At 42.7% G+C, this 17354-nt stretch overlaps 1 protein-coding gene across 8 annotated transcripts; it reads left to right on the top strand.

The window, feature by feature from the left end:
* Nucleotides 1-116: 116 nt before the first annotated feature.
* Nucleotides 117-16845, top strand: CUNH1orf162 (chromosome unknown C1orf162 homolog). Of its 8 annotated transcripts, none has more exons than XM_036342360.1 (7): nt 117-540; nt 812-937; nt 11504-11581; nt 12302-12359; nt 15656-15753; nt 16046-16095; nt 16334-16845. In XM_036342360.1, the coding sequence occupies exons 3-7, from the start codon at nt 11545-11547 to the stop codon at nt 16478-16480; spliced, it is 390 nt and encodes a 129-aa protein (XP_036198253.1). In that variant the 5' UTR covers nt 117-540; nt 812-937; nt 11504-11544; the 3' UTR covers nt 16481-16845. The 8 variants fall into 8 exon arrangements, with proteins under 8 accessions (XP_036198253.1, XP_036198254.1, XP_036198251.1 ...); XM_036342357.1 differs by lacking the exons at nt 117-540; nt 812-937 and adding exons at nt 7940-8564; nt 8689-8769; XM_036342361.1 differs by lacking the exon at nt 812-937.
* The last annotated feature ends 509 nt before the right edge of the window (nt 16846-17354 follow it).

Raw genomic sequence — 17354 nt, 5'->3', positions numbered from 1 at the left:
TTCAACATTTGCCATATGGGTAAAAATTAAAGATGTCATTGAAATGATAATCTTGCTTATAAGACCATTGTTATTGGTAAGCTGCTTCTGGCTGACAGGTTATGGACAATTTAAAGGTTCTTAAAATAACGAAAGGGAATATTGTACATCAAGTCATTCCATTTACTTTGTTATAATTTTAGTAATATATCAGTGGAAAATATTATGGACTCAATGTGTCATAAAATTGCTCTTAAGAATCCAGCAGATAGCCCTAGCAGGTTTGGCTCAGTGGATGAAGCGTTGGCCTGTGGACCAAAGGATCCCGGGTTCAATTCCGGTCAAGGGCACATACCCGTTGGTTGCAGACTTCTCCCGGGCCCGGGCCGTGGTTAGGGTTCATGCAGGAGACAACCAATCAATGTGCTTCTCTTACATTGATGTTTCTCTCTCTCTTTCCCTCTCCCTGAAAATCGATGGAAAAATACCCTCGGGTGAGGATTAACAAACAAACAAAAAAAGAATCCAGCAGATAAATCAGAAAGTTCTGCCCTTCCATAGGTTTGTCTGCATTTAATTCTTTCATGTTTACATAAAGTTTTACTTGTACACAATGGGCAACTTACATAATAGGAAATATTTGAAAATAATGTATCATGGGTAATTGCTATTTTCTTGACTTCCTATGATTTTAACTTATGTAAAATTGTTAGGATCAATATTGATGGCCAATATATTCATTTACTCTAGAAATCAGATTGATATAAGGGATTAGACTCGATGCTGTTGGTGAGCTGGTTAAAGCAGTCTCTTATCTTTGTTTCTAATGCAGGATCTTGAAGTTCACAGAACAGGCAGTTAAGAAGGGAAGATGGATATCAAGTGGGAGAGGGTAGGAAAGTGTGGAAATCACAAGTATACACTGAAACCATCAGTTTTATTACCTCTGACCTTGATGGTAAGATTGTCCTACAAAACCCCAGGCCCTTCATCACACAGACGTAGTCCAAAGGTTGGAGAAGCTGAAGGATGATCCAGGGAAAGATTGGGAAGTTGCAGGCCCGGCTGCAATGAACTGGTGAACCAACAGATGACAACATGTATGGGCTACAAAACAGACACCTCACTTCCGCCCTCTCAACTTGCTCAAGAATCTCTTGCGGCTCACTCTTACTAGAATATTCAAGAAAGAGAATTTTAGAAAGTATAGTTCAGTCTAACCAAATCGACATGTTATGAACCATTACAACTATCGTGTCAAATGTTAACCTGAATGAGTAAAACTTAAAGCAAAAATTCTAGTCCTAAGAAGTCAATGAAAGCATTTAGTAAAACATGGAGAACAGAAAAGCAACAGGTTGGAAAAGAAATGTCTAGGCTGGCATTGAAATTAAGTTAGGATTGGAATCCAGCGAGGTGGCACAGCAGCTGATTGTAGAGAAGCCACTGGAGGAGAGTAACATTTTTTCAACTCAATAAGTTAGGAGTGAAACATAAATAGGAATTATGTTTGAGTGCCTAAATTCTATGCTTAGAAGTTAGATTTTGTTCTGAGGATAGGGAAGCCAATGAAAAAAGTCTCCAGCAGAGAAATGATGACTAGATTCTTGTTTCAGAACAATCAGTACCAACTAGAGGGCGGTTTGGAAAGAGGATGTTGGCTCATTCTAACTAAAGGACATTGAAGACCTTAACTATAGGCCTTAGCAGTGTGGATGGAAAGAAAGGAATTAGTGAGAAATGCTAGAGGCAACATTAGTAGGACTTGAGCAGGGAGACTGACTATGGGAGAAGGAATGAATTAAGTTGAGTCACCGTTTACTTGTTTGAGAGAAGAAAAGGAGGCACTGTTTACTGTGATTTGGAATATAGGAGGACGTCTGTTTCAGAAAAGAAAATAGGGCTAAGTATGGAGCCACGAAAGAACATGTGTTAGAGGAAATGCAGAGAAAGAGGATCCTGCAAAAGAGGGAGTCATTGGAGGAAAACCAGGAGAGGGTAGGGCCATGAAGTCAACGGACTGGAGAGTTTCACACAGGAAGAGCCAGTTTCTCCAGGAGGTTAAGAGGATTGAAAGTGCCCAGAGCCCAGCCGCCGGCGTTGCTCAGTGGTTAAGCATCGACCTATGAACCTGGAGATTGCAGTTTGATTCTGGTCAGGGCACGTGCCTGGGTTGCAGGCTAGATTCCCAGTATGGGACGTGCAGGATGCAGCCGATCAATGATTCTTTCTCATCATTGATGTTTCAGTCTCTCTCCCTTCCTCTCTGAAATCATTGCCCACGGAGGTAATAGCTTGGAGTCTTTGGTGGCCCTCCTTAGAGTAGCTTTGGTTGAATGGCAGGGACAGAAGATAGGTTGTAGTGGTGGAGGATTAGAAGGCAGTGGGGAAATAGATCTATGTAGCATAATTTCCAGAGCACTACTCACCCCAGTAGACGGTAACTAGAGGGAGCCACAGGTGGGCTCAGAGGAATGTTGGAAGCTGAGACAGGCTGGAACAAATAATAGCTGTGAAGAAAAGGCCATAGAAGGAAAGACGAAAAGATTGCAGAGGGATGATAGAAGTCAAGTCCCTGAGTGGGAAGCGATACTCAGGTGACAAGTGGAGGAATTGGCCTTCAACAGAAGGTGAACTTTTTCCACTGAAACTAGCAAGGTAAGGCTGGACCTTGAAAGAATGAAGCTTTTTAGTGAGGAAACTCATTCAGCAGTGATTTAGGAAAAGCCCACAGTGTCAGGCACTGCTCAGAACTAGGGTTAGTAGGACAAGTACAGCTTGTGTCCACTGACCTTACAGTGTAGACAATGAACAATATGTGTTCCTAATGTTAAAGCTGGGGCGGGGGAGGGGGGTGTGTGAAAGGAGCTCCATAAGAACTTACTGTGGTGTAGGAGATCGTGAAAGGCCGCCTGAGGGATCATCCCCGTTTCTCGTGTGGAATCTGCAGCACTAAAGGATCCACTAACTGGCCCTCACCAGTCCTACCTCTTGCCTGAGCCCACATGTGATATTGTTACTCCTCGTCAGCAGTCTCTCCATTGCCTTTAAGGTCAAGTTTGTTTAGGCTCCTCCCTCACGTAGTCTTGCCCTCCAGCCTTTCTTTCCTCTCCCATTCCCCATCCCCACCCCACCCTCATACCCCACAGCATCCATGATGGGGGAATATTTGTATTTCCCGGAACGTGACAAAGCATGCCTTTGCTCAGGCTGTTGCTCTGCCTAGAATGCGCTTCCTCCTAGAAAATGTGACTCCTCTTTCAAGATGCAGTTCGAACATCATCTCCACAATGCTTTTCTTAACACCCACTCTCCCTCCTCACTGGGTAACCTGAGCCCTTTCTCTTTGCGATTCCACTTCACACTGTAGAGATGCCCAACATTGCATCTAAAGCACTCATGACGCTTACGTACTCCAGAACATAGCACTGTGTTTGGGGTGTAGTAAGTGCTCAGCAAATGTCTGGTTAATTCATGAATCCTCTAAATGCTGAGTTGCTGCTGTCTCCTCTTCTGGCTCCTCTTCCTCCTCCTGCCCTTTGGTGACATCTTTGATCACAATCATTGATGTTATCTTCCTCTCCTAAATGCCTCTCAGATGAATTTATATCGCTTCATCGCTCTACTGCTGGTCCAAGCTATTATTATCCCTCAACTGGGTCATGGCAGTAACCTCTCAGCTGGGCTTTCCTATCTGTTCTGACTGCTTTCCAATCGGCTCTCCTTTTTTTTCAGGGGTTCTTTCAGACAGCAGGTTTGATTGTGTCACCCTTGTTTAAATGCCTTTAGTATAGATAAACCCGCTTCTCTTAAAATGAAGACAGAAGCTCTGAGGGAACTGGCTCAGCCTCCCTCTTCAGCTTCATCCCCTCCAGCTCCACATCTCACAGCCTGCATTATGCTTGAAAACCTACCCTCACATACGTTTGTTTGTTGTTTGCTTGGACTTCCTATCCACATTTTTGACACAGGGCTTTTGAATTTTAGGCTCCTCCCTCACGTAGGGAACATTCAGTTCCCTGTGATCTTTTCCCCCCACCCCACCCAGCTCTTGGTCTAGTGAAACTCCAACTCACACCTCAGATTTGGCTTGTGTTTCTCCAGGAAGCCCGCCCTGGTTCCTTGTGTCACAGGCATACACAGCCGGAGGGGCCTTCACAGCCCATGGGATTGCTACCATTCCTCTGGTCACAGCCTCCTAGTCTGAGAGTTCCATGAAGGCAGGAAAGGCCATTTTCTCACCACGGTATCCTCAGAACTTAGGCTCATACATGGCACAAAATAATTGTTCACTGCGGAGTGGATGAAAAAATGAATTCTCGCCCTAGCCAGTTTGGCTCAGTGGATAGAGCGTCGGCCTGCGGACTCAAGGGTCCCAGGTTCGATTCCGGTCAAGGGCATGTACCTTGGTTGCAGGCACATCCCCAGTGGGGAGTGTGCAGGAGGCAGCTGGTCGATGTTTCTCTCTCATCGATGTTTCTAACTCTCTATCCCTCTCCCTTCCTCTCTCTAAAAAATCAATAAAATATATTTAAAAAAAGAAAAAAGAATTCTCTCAGCCACTGAGATTCAAAAACTTGGCGTAGTCATTGACTCATCCTGCTGTTTCATTCCCAGATCCATGTCCCAAGTCTTAGAACTTCCCATCTTACAGCAGGTTTCCAGTGGGTTCTGCTCGTGCCTTTATTAGGTACCTAAAATACTGCTCAACTCTCCTGGCTTATTTCCTCCTCTCTTCCTCTTCCCACACTTTATCCTGTGTGATGTGGTAGAACCTTCCTTAAAGGCCATGTTTGTTATATCCCAATTCAAAAACGGTTCATGGTTCCTTATTAACACTTAACATTTCTTGCTTGGATTGGAAGACCTCCACAATCTGGCTGAAGTCCATCTTTGGAACTGTTTTTTACTTCCCACCTATTACAGATGCCCCACTTTTAACCCATACTGATATCTCAGAAATCCATCACTGGGCCTGAGGCAGTCCTCACACTGTTTCTCACTCCTCTCTCCATTCAAACCCCACCTGTGCCCCAGGCCCAGCCCCAAGTGTGGGCATATAGCCTAGCGCCCGTGGTCGGCAAACTGCGGTTCACAAGCCACATGCGGCTCTTTGGCCCCTTGAGTGTGGCTCTTCCACAAAACACCACTTGCGGGCTCGCACGTACAGTGCAATTGAAACTTTGTGGCCCATGCGCAGAAGTCGGTTTTCAGCCTGGGAAAGTCTATTTTGAAGAAGTACTGTTGATATTTGGCTCTGTTGACTAATGAGTTTGCCGACCACTGGCCTTAGCCTGACTCCCAGCTCTGTTAGCTCCTCCCTCATTGAGTTGCCCTGCCCTTTGGCCTCCCAGGCCTCGCTGCCTGGCCACATCTGTCCTGTCCTATGGTTCTCACCCTACTTGCCTGCTCCTTGCACAGGCCTTCCGATCACCCATGCTCTCTAAAGACATCCTCTCATTTACTCGCAAGCATGGCATTCTGCTGCTTCACCCATTTAGCACATCTTCCAATCAGATGGTAGCTCCATGAGGAACTTCTCTGCCTTGCTCTCAGAATGACCCACCACACCCAGCCCACTGTACGACCCATCATAATTACTTAGTATATTTTTTTAAATTAAATCTTTATTCAGATTATTACATTTGTTCCTCTTTCCCCCCCCCCCCATAACTCCCCTCCTCCCAGTTCCCACCCCACCCTCTGCCCTCACTCCCCACCCACTGTCCTCATCCATAGGTGCACGATTTTTGTCCAGTCTCTTCCCGCATCTCCCACACCCCTTTCCCCCCCAAGAATAGTCAGTCCATTCCCTTTCTATGTCCCTGATTCTATTATAATCACCAGTTCATTCTGTTCATCAGATTATTTATTCACTTGATTTTTAGATTCACTTGTTGGTAGATGTGTATTTGTTGTTCATAATTTGTATCTTTACCTTTTTCTTCTTCCTCTTCTTAAAGGATACCTTTCAGCATTTCATATAATACTGGTTTGGTGGTGATGAACTCCTTTAGCTTTTCCTTATCTGTGAAGCTCTTTATCTGACCTTCAATTCTGAATGGTAGCTTTGCTGGATAAAGTAATCTTGGTTGTAGGTTCTTGGTATTCATCGCTTTGAATATTTCTTGCCACTCCCTTCTGGCCCACAAAGTTTCTGTTGAGAAATCAGCTGACAGTCGTATGGGTATTCTCTTGTAGGTAACTGACTTTCTTTCTCTTGCTGCTTTTAAGATTCTCTCTCTGGCCGAAACTGGTTTGGCTCAGTGGATAGAGCATCGGCCTGCGGACTGAGAGGTCCCAGGTTCGATTCCGGTCAAGGGCATGTACCTGGGTTGCGGGCACATCCCCAGTAGGAGATGTGCAGGAGGCAGCTGATCAATGTTTCTCTCATCGATGTTTCTGACTCTCTGTCTCTCTCCCTTCCTCTCTGTAGAAATTCAATAAAATATATTTAAAAAAAAAAAAAAGATTCTCTCTCTGTCTTTTGCTCTTGGCATTTTAATTATGATGTGTCTTGGTGTGGTCCTCTTTGGATTCCTTTTGTTTGGGGTTCTCTGTGCTTCCTGGACTTGTAAGTCTATTTCTTTGACCAGGTAGGGGAAGTTTTCTGTCATTATTTCTTCAAATAGGTTTTCAATATCTTGCTCTCTCTCTTCTTCTGGCACCCCTATAATTCGGATGTTGGTACACTTGAAGCTGTCCCAGAGGCTCCTTACACTATCTTCGTATTTTTGGATTCTTTTTTCATTTTGCTTTTCCGGTTGGGTGTTTTTTGCTTCTTCGCATTTCAAATCTTTGACTTGATTCTTGCGATCCTCTGGTCTGCTGTTGGGAGTCTGTATAATATTCTTTATTTCAGTCAGTGTATGCTTAATTTCTAGTTGGTCCTTTATCACAACATCGAGGGTCTCACTAGATTTCTTGAGGATCCCACTACATTTATCGGCGGTTTCTAGAAAGTTTTTGAAAAACCTTGAAAGTGTGGTTTTGAACTCTATATCCAGTCATTTGCTTTCCTCCATTTCTGTCATTTGTGTCCTGTTTCTTTGTCTCGGCATTTTTTATGCTTCCCTGTGTTGATAAAGTGGTTTTCTGTGCTAAGTGTCCTCTAGTAGTTCAGCCTCCCCAATTACCTGAGGTGGACACTCTTGGTGTACTCCCTTGTGGTCTTTGTGCACAGTCTTGTTGTAGTTAAGCCTTGATTGTTGTAGGTATCACTGGGAGGATTTGACCTCCAGGCCAATTGGCTATGAGAATCAGCTGTGTCTATGGTGGGAGAACTTCTGTGCTGAAGACACCCTTCTGGGGCAAGACTTGCTTCAGTGGGGCTTTAGTGCTCACTGAGTCTGCCCCCTGAGTGTGTCCCTTATGGATCTGCGGAATTATAATTGGGTGGTTCCACTCTGACCACTGGGTACACTGGCTCTTGGATCTAAGGAGGTGCTAATCTAGCCTCTGCTTGAGGCTACCCTGCAGAAGCCAGCTGTAAAGCAATGCAAGTTGCCCTGGGGCCTTGGGCAGCTGCAGTTTGTTAAGTAATTTTCAGATTATAAAGGGCCGGGCCTTTCATATGCAAAAGCCTCCATGCACAGCTTGGGCGGGGCAGAGCCCCAGGGGATCAACTGGGCGGGCTAAGGGAGCAGTATGGCTGCTCTCAGTCCTGTCCTCAGAGGCCCCGGCAATCGCTGTGTGTGCCTCGGAGAGAAAGCTGCCCTCGAGTTCCTAAGGATGCCATACAGTCCCGTTTCTCCCGTATGAGCCTGGGTCCCCAGAGACTCGCCCAGAACTGGAGCTCAGAGCCGGAGACTCCCTCCTGATTGAAAAAGACAATCATGACCTCAGCCGCCAGCCCTCTCTGCATGCACCTTTGCACCTTTGTATTTTACTTCCGCACCGCACCTCCTCTGAATCTCTGTATGCTTTTTTCTCTTTCCTTCTAGTTGTAGAATTTCCACTCAGCCAGCCTTCCTGTGGTTCTGGATGATGTCTGTACTGTCTTTTAGTTGTATTTTTGAAGTGGTTGTGCGAGGCAGCAATCTCCGGTGTTTACCTATGCCACCATCTTGGTTTCTCCTCTGAGTATATTTACTGATGCTGTTTTATGAATGGTTGTTTATAAATGATTTGCCTTCTCTTTGAAGGGCTCTCCATGCTCTTAAAACACACAGTCTGCACAGGGGGTACTTAACTCTAACATGATAGTTCAGTTTCTTTTATTGGTTAGATTAGAATAAATGACACAGTGAGATGCTTGCTGACAGTGGTCATGTCATACTGCTGTGACCCCCATAATATCTGCCATGTGATTGCTCCACGTGTCCTTAATTAGAAATAAACTTGTCTTATCCCTTGTGCTCTGACATTCATGTGTCCAAAGATACAAAAGAAGTTTTCTGCTTATGGGATAAAAAATACTGTGTTGGCCTCAAAGAGGAAGTCTGTCCTCAGGTTTAGTTGATTTGCAAGACCAAGCTTGACAGTGGCAGTCATTATTTCGTCATTTCTGAAAAAATAGGAGTAGCCACGGAAGCAAAAGTTCAGTTTTAGACGGGGCATTTCGTGACTGGACTTTTCCTTTCAAGGTAAATGCTTTTATCCCAAGTTTTTATTTTACACAGAATAATTGCTCACCAAAGAAAAATGTCCTCTCATTGTTAATGGTTTCTATCATTTCTTTTTCTTTCCAACTTTATTTGGTGGGGGAAGGGTTATATTTGAATGTCTGCATTGAGTTGGTTAATTTAATGGCAATCTGGAAGATTCTGGTGCCTGACAAAATGAGAAAAGGTATGTATGGCATCGTTTCTGTTTTCATTCATGCTTCTGTGAGTATGTGAGTGGTTTTTTTTGTTTGTTTGTTTGTTTGTTTTTGTTGTTGTTGTTTCTGGATTTTTTTTTTTTTAATGTGTGTGAGTGTTTTTAAAGGGACATGTGTTTGTTTCTTTTCTCAACCTGGATCTGTAAGTGGCTGTGGCCCTGTGGTTTTGTGTGATGTTTGGTCTTTCAGGGTCGGATGGCCCATCTTTTTGTCCAGGTGGCTGTGGTAACATTTCTTTGGGGCAGTTGCAGATTCAGAGCCACTGATGTAAAGGTTAAGATTGTACAGAAACTTGCCATGCTCTTCTCTTCCTTTCCCAGGGGTAAGGTCTAGTATAAGTTCATAGGATTAGTTCATACTCTGTTTACTTAGCATAAACATGTATTTCAATATATTTAAAATGCTATCTGAATATTTTATCGTGCTTGACAAAGAGCATCATTGACCTTTAATGAAAACAGGAACAAAAAAAATGCTAAGAAGGTAGTTTCCACTGCTGATTCTGCTGTTTGTGGAAAGCGTCCGGTTCTCCCAGCTCCGAGTTCTCTCACCCAGTTCCCCTGTGGCCTTTCTCACTGTTCTACATGCACGATCTAAAAACATCTGGTCGGAGTGTGAGGTACTTGGTAGAATGTTGCTGTTGCTACTTGTCCCTGGCAGTGAGGTCCTGCTTCCAACCCTCCCCAATGCCCCAGACCTTGGAAATCGATTCACTTTTGAGAGCTGAACAAATAACTAGTGGCATTTGTTGTCTAAATTACCTTAAAACACAATAGATATACCAAAGCCAAAAATACTTAGCATGGGTTTACTTAAATATGAAATAAAATTGTGGCCTCCTAGAACCTGTTTTATTAGAAAATAATAACATGTAAATAATAAACAGGGAACTGGTTAAACAAGCTATAATACACAGCTGTAACAGAAAGATCTATCACAATGAAAAATACTTAGAGAAAGTTTGTAGTGGCATGGGAGAATGTCTATGATAAAAAGCTTAGTTTGTGGGTGTTTTTTTAAAGGATATATGAAGAAATATCTCAACTAGCCTTTTAAAACATGCATGGCAAACACTCTGATCTCACTTACAGTGGGAACTTTAAAAGTCAAACTCATAGACACAGAGAACAGATGCCAGAGACAGAAGGGGGTGTGGGGAAAATTGCTGAAGATGGTCAAAGGTACAGACTTCCAGTTATAAGATAAATAAGATCTGGGAACAGCATGGTGATTATTTTAAATAATAAAAGACTAATATGCAAATCAACCAAATGGTGGAACGACCGGTTGCTATGATGCGCACTGACCACTAGTGGGCAGACACAATGCAGGAGCCAGGCTTACGGCTGGTGAGCGCAGCAGTGGTGGCAGGAGCCTCTCCTGCCTCCATGGCAGTGCTAAGGATGTCCAGGGAACGGGCCAAAGCCCTCAGTCGGATATCCCCCAAGGGCTCCCGGACTGTGAGGGGGCATAGACCAGACTGAGGGACCAACCCTCCTCCCCCACCCCGAGTGCACAAACCTTGTGCACCAAACCTCTAGTAGTTAATAATACTGTATTGCACATTTTAAAATTGCTAAGAGAGTAGATCTTAAACATTTTTTTTTTATATATATTTTATTGATTTTTTACAGAGAGGAAGGGAGAGAGAGATAGAGAGTTAGAAACATCGATGAGAGAGAAACATCGATCAGCTGCCTCCTGCACATCTCCTACTGGGGATGTGCCCGCAACCCAGGTACATGCCCTTGACCGGAATCGAACCTGGGACCTTTCAGTCCGCAAGCCAACGCTCTATCCACTGAGCCAAACCGGTTTCGGCGATCTTAAACATTTTTTATCATAAAAAAAAGTGTAACTGTGAGATGATGGATGTTAACTAAACTCATTGTAATCATTTTGTAATATATATGTATATCAAATCATTAATTGGTATACCTTAAACTAATACAATGATATTTCAATTATATCTCAATAAAACTGGAAAAAAGTGAAAAACTATATTTAGAATTTATGGAAATACAAAACAAAGGAAATACCCTAAAATATTAAACTATGGGTAGTAAGAGTTTAGATGACTTCTGCTTTTTGGTGCTTTATACTTTTTGGTACAAATACATAAAAAATAGAGGGAAAATAAAGCTTGATATATAACAAATAGAACCATAGCCTAGGTGAGAATGTTTTCACTCGAAAAGACAATATGTGAACAGAAGTGTCTGATAGAACCTAGAGGAAGGACCTCCAGCAACAAAAATTTGTAAAAGTTCACTCAATACTGCCATGGGAGAGGGAGGCAGATGCATCAGACCTAGATGATACTCAGTTCAAAATATCCTTTCATCTCCCATCCTACTTCAATTCAATGCTTACCAAGCAAAATTATGGTTTTTATTGGCTTTCTTACATGTTCTGATACAGTGCTGATCGTTATACCAACATGCTCCTTATTTCAGTTTATACATCAGTCTCCTCTGAGTTGGTTGGTGGAAGTTCTTGTGTAACCAGTCAATTCTAGGTGCCCTGATTAGATCAAATTCCTGGACCTGCAAAGCTGAGGACGGACTGCGGAGCTGTGGCAACCACACCACATAAAGTCTGTGACCACTGACCTCACTAGAACACTCGTCACGACCTGCCTCTCCTTGATACTGCTCCTATGTCGAGGTCCCGGTTGACCCGTCCACTGCCTCTCCTTTCCAGGCTCTCTCAGAGGTTCCTTCTTTATTTCGGGGGAAGACAGAATGGGAGGAAGTCAATCCAAAAACGATCCCAACACTGGTAAGTTCAGGACAGAAACCGTTACCTGCCTCACTGCCTGGTTAAGTGAACTGGAATAATTGAAAGGTGCGCTTGGAGGACTGTAATGGGACAACGTTTCTGAGGTTGGAAGGATCAGAATTCACCATGATGCAGTCATACCGGGGAGAGTGAGACGGGGAACCGGGGAGAACTGTCTGATCCTCTAGATTTGAGCACAGGGTGTCTCTCTGCTTGGGATTAGACCAGCTGGGTAGTTTGTGGGAATCTAGTTGACTTCCCTCACTACCCACCCCATTTGTGGTGTAGGGATTGGGAAAACTCACCGTGGCTGCCTTTGGCTTCACTGCAAACAAATGAAAAAACAAAAAAAAACAAAAGGCAGTGGGTGCCAAGGTCAGATTTCCAAGGACCTTGGGAAACACTAGTTCTAGGATTCTCTGCTTAAATCTGGGAAACACAGGCGGTGTTTTGTTTATCAAAGGGAACTCTGGGTTTATCTAAGGGACATACGCTGGGCTTTTCTTTCATTTGTGTAGCTGATGGTTTTTTAAGTTCCAGTTCTAATTTCCATGTTAAAGTACTCAGGACCTAAGGCAGGATGTTCTCTCCATTTGCGGGGTTGTAGCCCCTGTCATTAATCTCCACGGGTTACTTGGGTAGGGCGGGGCACCTGGGGGCATGTAAGCCTAGGTGAGGATCAGTGGCAAAAACATTAACCCCCTTCATGTTCTCTCATAGACAAAGGAGTCCACACCACAACAGCTCCAAGAATTACCCCTGCACCCTGCCCTTCCGAGTAAGTGAGCATTCTCCCACCCACTTCCTCTTATACTACAGGGCGCTTGATTTTGTGTTGACAGCTTTGCATTATGGGCTTGGGACGGGACATCTGAGGAGAAGGGGCCAGAGACAATAGAAAAACTAAACCCATTTTTTATCCTCTTACCTAAGGACCTCCCCAAGCCTCAAGAGATCCGTGAATCCTTTAAGTTTATAAATAAAATTTGTTATGTGGGGCCACCTATGAACATTTTTTAAAATTACAGTTGACATAGCATATTCTGTTAGTTTTAGGTGGACAACATAATGATTCAACATGTGTATAACTTACAATATATCCTGTCAATCCCCCCTCCTGTCTGGTAATTGTCGATTTTTTCTCTGTATCTATGAGTTTGTTTTTGTTTTGTTTCATTTTGCTTTTTAGATTCCACATATAAGTGAAATCATATGCTATTTTTTTCCTCTCTGATTTATTTCACTTAGCATAATACCTTCTAGATTCATCCATGTTGTCACAAATGGCAAGATTTCACTCTTTTTTATGGCTAATATTCCAAGATATATATCACATCTTCTTTATTCATTTGTCTGTTGGTGGACACTTAGGTTGTTTCCATATCTTGGCTATTGTAAATAATGCTGCAGTGAACATAGGGGTACATATGTCTTTATAATTATTGTTTTGGATTCCTTCAAATTCTACCTACAAGTAGAATCACTGGGTCATAAGGCAATTCCATTTTTTATTTCTTGAGGAACCTCCATACTGTTTTACATATGGCTGCACCAGTTTACAACCCCACCAACAGCACATGAGAGTTCCCTTTTCTCCACATCCTCGCCAACACTTATTTGTTGATTTATTGATGATAGCCATTCTGACAGGTGTGAGGTGATATCTCAGTGTGGTTTTAATTTGTATTTCCCTGGTATTGAGTATACTTTCATGTCTATTGGCCATCTGTATGTCCTCTTTGGAGAAATGTCTACTCAGGTCCTCTGCCCATTTTTTATCGGTTTATTTTCTTGGTATTGTTATATGAGTTGCTTACATATTTTGGATATTATTGAATATATCTTTGGCAAATATCTTTTTCCATTCAGAAGGTTGTCCTTTTGCTTTTATTTTTGATGGTTTCCTTCACTGTGCAAAGACTTTTTAGTTTGATGTAGTCTGGTTTGGCTGTTGTTGCTATTTCCCTTGCCCAAGAAGAGACATCCAAAAAGGTATTATTACCAAGAGCAATGTCAGAGAGTTTATTGCCTATGTTTTCTTTTAGGAGTTTTATGATTTCAGGTCTTACTTTTAAGTATTTAATCCATTTTTTGTTTATTATTGTATATGGTGGTCCAGTTTCATTCTTTTGCATGTGTCTGTCCAGTTTTTCTAACACTGTTTATTGAAGAGATTGTCTTTACCCAACCGTATATTCTTTCCTCCTTTGTCAGAGATTAATTGACCACATAGGCATTGTTTGGTCCGCACCGAAAGGAGGCGGGCCAAAGATGTGAGGGTTTAAGAAATTTTATTACATTCTCTCACAGCTGGCTGAGACCAGTGAAAGAGTCAGGCCCGAGGGGGTGGTTATGCTCTCTTATATATGGTAGAAGTATGCAAAAATAGGGTCAGGATGTGGGTGCACAAGTTGGTCAAGCAGTGGGGAGGGCAGGAGTTGGTCAAGGGAGGAGAGTGCACAGGTCAGGAGGAGGGAGAGGACTTCTTATCTTGCTTCTGCAGGCACCAGCCCTCTGCCCCAAGCTATGGGGAAAGGCTTATAATAATACATATTTCAGAAAACATCTCCAAGTAGGAGATATTAGGGGTATTTCATCCTAACAGGCATGGGCTTATTTCTGGGTACTCTATTCTGCTCCATTGATCTGTGTGTCTCTTTTGATGCTAGTATCATGCTGTTTTAATTACTATAGCCGTGTGGTATAGTTTGATATTAGCGTGATACCTCTAACTTCGTTGTTCTTTCTCAAGATGGCTTTGGCTATTCAGGGTCTTTTATGGTTCCATATAAATTTTAGCATTATGTGTTCTAGTTATGTGAAAATGCTGCTGGTAGTTTTATAGAGATTGCATTAAAATCCATAGATTGCTTTAGGTAGCATGGGCATTTTAACAATGCTAATGCTTCCTGTACACGAGTACAGTATATATAGCCTTTCATTATTTGTGTCTTCTTCAGTTGCTTGCTTCAATGTCTTATAGTTTTTGGGGACAGGTCTTTTGCCTCCTTGGTTGAAGTTATTCCTAGGTATTTCATTCTTGCTGATGCAATTGTAAATGGGTTTTCTTAATTTCTCTTTCTGATAGTTTGTTATTGATATATTAAAAATGCAGCCAATTTCTGGTTATTAATTTTGTATCCTGCTATTTACTGAGTTCATTTATTCTAATAGCTTTTGGGTGGACTTTTTAGGGTTCTCTATACGTATAGTATCATGTCATCTGCAAATAAAGACACTTTTACTTTTTCCTTTACAATTCAGATGCCTTTTATTTCTTTTTCTTGTCTGATTGTTGTGGCTATGACTTCCAATGCTATGTTAAATGAAACTGATGAAAGTGGATGTTCTTGTCTTGTTTCTGATCTTAGAGAAAAAGCTTTTAGCTTTCTCCATGGAGTATGATGTTAGTTGTGGGTTTGTCATGTATGGCCTTTATGATGTTGAAGTATGTTCCCTCTATCCTCACTTTGCTAAGAGTATTTATCATAAATGGATGTTGGATTTTGTCCAATGCTTTTTCTGCATCTATCTGATATAATCGTATGATTTTTTTTTCATTTTGTTTCTGTGGTGTGTCACATTAATTAATTTGTGTAAATTGAACCAGTCTTGCATCCCAGGAATAAATCCCACTTGACCATAATATATGATCTTTTTAATGTATTGCTGAATTCGGTTTACTAATATTTTGTTGAGGATTTTTACATCTGTGTTCATGGCCTATAGTATAGTTTTCTTTTCTTTTTTTGGGGGGCGGGGGGGTAGTGTCTGGTTTTGGTACCAGGGTAATGGTGACCTTATAAAATGAGTTTGGGAGCTTTTTCTCCTCTTCAATTTTTTGGAATAATTTTAGAACTATGAATATTTTTTGAGGGAAAGAGAGTTCACAGCTTTCATTGAGGCTTTCAAATGGATCTGAAACCCGAAACCAAAAAGTTGGAAAGCAGTAGGAAGCGTGAAAGCTATTTTAGAGGCTTACCATAGAAGGAAAAGGTTACATACACTCTGATCTTTAGGAAGGGCCTTCAAAAAGCCCACAAGGTCATCTGCTCCCTCTTTTTGCCACAACAGCAAAGAACTTCACTTGGCCTTGGCCTTTCTTGCTGGGAGTCTACTGACATTGCTGCTGATGGCCCTTGTCTTCTTCATCATAAAGAGCTACCGGAAATGTGAGTGGCCCCGAGAGATGGGGCAGCAGTTCTTTCTCTGCTGTTGAGAATGGAGTTAGCCTTGAATGGCTAATGGGAAGAAGGGGATAAAACCTGCTCAGCCCGCCTTCTCTGCAGACCACAGATTTGAATTCCTCCACTTCTCAGCTGCCCTCCAGACCCTCCACCTTTCCCACCTGCACCGCCTCCCTCCCAGCCCACCCCTTCACCCAAGACCAAAGGGAGAGGCTTCTAATTCCTCCAGACCCCATTGGTGAGATTTGTCCCCTTTTTTTCCTGGCACTTATGGCAGATCACTCAAGTCCCCACGCTCTGGATCCTCACTCAGATTCTCTTGCCAAGGTAAGATGACCACACTGTTTCCATGACACTGGAGACCTGACGCCATTGGAATTTCCCTCTATGCTCTATGGCTTATTCACTAAACAGTAGTATTGCTTTCTGGATGCTGGGCAGTGATTCTTTGAAGGGTTCTTCTGGTCTTTTTGGGTCTTCTCTGACTGAAGCTTTCAAGTTGCTTCTGAAGAGACACATTCCTCCACATTGAACTCGCTCATTCCTCCTCCTTCTTCCTCTGTAGTTGTCATCCAACCCGGAGGAGGCACTTACCTCTGCCAGCATGGCTCTCAAAACCTCAAAAGAAAAGAGAGACGACTTGAATGCAAACCATTCTGCAGACTTGAACTCCGTTATCTATGCTCAGATTAAATTGGCAGACTCATCCTGAGTTTCCAATAAGGCTTGAATCCAGTTCCTCTCACGTCAGCTGCATCTTCATACATCACTTTTCCTTTGTAGAAAATTTGGACCACAATCTGGGTGAAACTGCAGATGGAGTTGTTTGGGTGTGATCTGGCAACCTTGGCTATCAGTTTTGTGACCAGGGTCAGTCTTATTCCTGTATCTCCCACTTGGACTAATAAAATGGAATTCCCCGAGGACCGCGACTGCCCCCCTTCGTCCTCTTCCAAAGTGTGTGCTACAAGCTCAGTGCACCGAGAGTGTTTCACTCAGTGTCACTGATCAACTTGGGAAGAGTCAACCAACCTAGCAATCTAACAAGAATTACAAATAAAAGCAAACCCTCTGTGATGTTGGCTCCTTCGTCATGTGTCCCTGTTCCCTCCAGATATCAGGGCCAAAAGATCTCCAAGTGATGTTAAAGGAAAAGGCACGCAGTTGAACACAATTCTGCATATTCTTGATTCATGTGGAAAATACCTGTGTGTGTGTGTGTGTGTGTGTGTGTGCGCACACCTGTGTTTGTATACTATATTCAGGGTATCCCCAAAAAATGTATACTCACTTCAATAGCTGATAGCTCAGTTTTGAAAATGAAATATTTTAATGAACACTGCCTTTATAATTATTCAAAGTGTGTATATACAGTTTTGGGGCTATCCAATATTTAGTTTGTCCCCAGAAGGAAACACTGTTAACTGGTCTTAGTGATCACCCCTGATAACTGAGGGACTGAGGGGTGGCATGGAAGGGCATAGGCTTTCCCTTAAATGCCTTTTGTAACTTTTAAAAAATATATTTGTATTGATTTCAGAGAGGAAGGGAGAGAGATAGAAACATCAATGATGAGAGAGATCATT

Source organism: Myotis myotis, unplaced genomic scaffold, assembly GCF_014108235.1.
Source record: "Myotis myotis isolate mMyoMyo1 unplaced genomic scaffold, mMyoMyo1.p scaffold_m19_p_18, whole genome shotgun sequence".
Taxonomy (NCBI): domain Eukaryota; kingdom Metazoa; phylum Chordata; class Mammalia; order Chiroptera; family Vespertilionidae; genus Myotis; species Myotis myotis.
Note: the sequence above shows the minus strand (reverse complement) of the source record. Positions and strands in the feature narration are given on the sequence as shown.

Excerpts from the sequence above, each read along its gene's own strand:
- CUNH1orf162 (XM_036342355.1), top strand. The coding sequence starts at position 8,640 with ATGGTTTCTATCATTTCTTTTTCTTTCCAACTTTATTTGGTGGGGGAA. Across the intron at positions 8,770-11,503 it reads GCCTGACAAAATGAGAAAAG|GCTCTCTCAGAGGTTCCTTC; the intron begins GTATGTATGGCA and ends TCTCCTTTCCAG. Across the intron at positions 12,360-15,655 it reads CCTGCACCCTGCCCTTCCGA|CAAAGAACTTCACTTGGCCT; the intron begins GTAAGTGAGCAT and ends TTGCCACAACAG.